General features: G+C 31.6%; 1 protein-coding gene across 1 annotated transcript; it reads right to left on the bottom strand.

Annotated features, from left to right (window-relative positions):
• Window positions 1–1478: 1478 nt before the first annotated feature.
• Window positions 1479–2335, bottom strand: LOC142617899 (heavy metal-associated isoprenylated plant protein 47-like). The gene is made up of 3 exons (XM_075790873.1): window positions 2218–2335; window positions 2008–2116; window positions 1479–1896 (listed from the first exon to the last, which is right to left on the bottom strand). Exons 1-3 carry the CDS (start codon window positions 2221–2223, stop codon window positions 1622–1624), a joined length of 390 nt encoding a protein of 129 aa, XP_075646988.1. The 5' UTR covers window positions 2224–2335; the 3' UTR covers window positions 1479–1621.
• Window positions 2336–2567: the final 232 nt, after the last annotated feature.

The raw sequence follows: 2567 nt of genomic DNA, 5'->3' as shown, positions 1-2567 counted from the left end.
TTGATTATAATTTATAACTTAAAATTATTTAACTATAATGTTATTTTCATAAACATCATATTGTGCGACTGAAACCAAAAAAATAAAGTTCAAATTAAAAAAAAAAAAAAACAAACAAAATGGTATTGACAAACCTTTTATGAACTCCATATTTAATATTTAGTTTCAAAATTAAAATACAAATATATTTCATGAAATGTGAAAGTGATTTATTAATATTTCGTGAACGAAATTAATTGCGTCGATGATATTTTTTATATTTTAATGTGAAGTGATGCTCAAGATGGAAGAATTGTCAAGATAGACTATTCAATAAGTTGTCAAGCATATATTTTCTTTTCAATGAAGAATACAACTTTGGCCTCTCTGAAAATGTTTTCTAGCTTCACCACCCACTACAGTTTTGGAGGTGTTATTTCAAGTATGACTATAAATGAATAAAGTTGTTTATAAAAAAAAAAATTCGTTCATATTTACTTGTTTATAAACAAGCCAAATTTGAACTAGCCTTAATTCTAGGCTTATTTAAAAAAGAGCAGAGCCCAACCAAATTTTTTATTTTTTTTTTAAAAAAGTTCAGGCTTGTGAACAATAGGGCTAAGTAAAAAACAAGCTAAACTTAGGTCGATTTGAGCTTGGTAATAATAAGATTGATATGAACTTGAAAAATAAACTAATATTTTACTAAAATTTTAATTAATTGGGAATTGAGTACCACATACCTAAATCAAATAGATTTGATAGTATACTTAATATAAGCATGGTAATTTACTTGTATAATATCTCAAGCTCTGATATTGAGTTTGAGTTTGGTTTGACTAATGAATTAAGTTAGGCGGAGTTGAGCTCAAGTTTTTGGACTATTTGACAAGTTTAAGCTTAATTTAGTTTATAGGCTTAGTTCAAGTTTAATAAAAGTTTGAACATTTTATATTTATTGTCTAGTCAAGTTTAAATATCTAAAAATTGACAAAACTCAACCCTTTACTGCCTTCACCATTTCTCTATGTTTTTGCTAAGAGTTAAAGTATCCCTTAGACTGCTCGTATTTAATGTCAATTATTTTAATTGTTACTTTGTAGGATGGACTTTAACACTTTCGAATGAAGAAGTCTTTTGGCCTTTTCAATGGAAGTCATGAAAGTAAACCATTTTCCATAGAATTATTTGAATCAGTCCAATTTTGTGTTTGTGCGGAGCTAAGGTTACTTGAAATGGCGTCAATGTGGGTCCACACTAGTAACTAAAACCAGCCCAAAATATCTAGACGAGCAACGTTACAATAAATTTCACAAATATTATCTTGGCATTTTATTATTAATTTATTTATGAGTCCACCGCTAAAATTATAATTATTTGAAGTTCTCTATGAGGAGAGAAAAATAACATCAACAATATATAATGAAACCAAGTCCTAATTTTAAAGTATAATATGCATCTCCATCACCTCAAGAAGCACTTGCGTTATTTTTTGGGTATCAAGAAAAACTTCTATCTTATCTGAATGGAAAATTATCCATTAAAGGAATTCATCATGATTCATGAAGACCAGAAGATGTATAGTTTAACCCTTCAAGTGTCTCCCTCTTTGTTCTTACTTTTGCTGATGATTGGTACAAAATTACATTATGGAGCAAGAAGGTGTGTCATATCTGGCCATCTCAGAGTATGTGTATGGAGGCAAACCATAATAAGGAGGCCCAACCATGTACTCTATCTTCAGCTCATCTTTTTTCTCTTCTTTCTTCTCCTCTTTCTTCTCTTCTTCAACGCTTACTATGCTTGCATGCCCTACTTTCTTCCTTAGTAACGTTACAAGCTTAACGGTATCGATCCCCTCGCCTTTCACCTCTATTTGGTCCTTGTCTTGCCCTTTTATAGTTGCTGAATCCACTCCTGTAAATGTAACATGCATCAACAAATTAATTAACAGCTATAATAAATAGGTTCAAGTGGTGTTTGTAGTGTTACAAATTTTGTAATACAATACAGCGTGGGTTTTGCTACCTGAAATGCCAACTGCAATCCTCATGGCTTTTTTGCGAGCATGGTCGCCTTTCATAATGCGGAAACAACACCTCTGCCCATCCATGGTAACCTGGAGGACCACCTTTTTCTGAAGAAAAAAAAACAATATAAGAATCACAAATTAATGAAGCAACTTTGAATTATAGGAAAGTATATATATATTTTTAATAGCATAGACATCTTGCATACCGTCATGGTTTTGGTTTTTAAGAAATGATAATATATGGGGATGGACCAAAAGCCTCACACCTTGTGGGATAGAATGGTATTTGAAGATGGGGGGGGGGGAGAGAGAGAACTCTTGTTGTTTTGAGGTTTTCGGTGCAAGAGATGATACTGCTATTTATAGGTCTCTTCGGAGAGTTGTTAGGGGCTTTTGGAAGTCTCGAGGTTCGCACCTTAGTAACGTCCTAAAGGCTACGTCAAAATCTTTAAATGTATTAAGGTAGCGTGTTATCACATACGTCTGTAGAAAAATATTACTTTATTATCAATTTTAGTACAAAATTCTTATAAAATGACCTCGGAATAAATGTAAT

This window comes from Castanea sativa, chromosome 11 (assembly GCF_040712315.1).
Source record: "Castanea sativa cultivar Marrone di Chiusa Pesio chromosome 11, ASM4071231v1".
Lineage (NCBI taxonomy): Eukaryota > Viridiplantae > Streptophyta > Magnoliopsida > Fagales > Fagaceae > Castanea > Castanea sativa.
The sequence above is the reverse complement of the archived record's forward strand: the minus strand, read 5'-3'. Positions and strand labels throughout refer to the sequence as shown.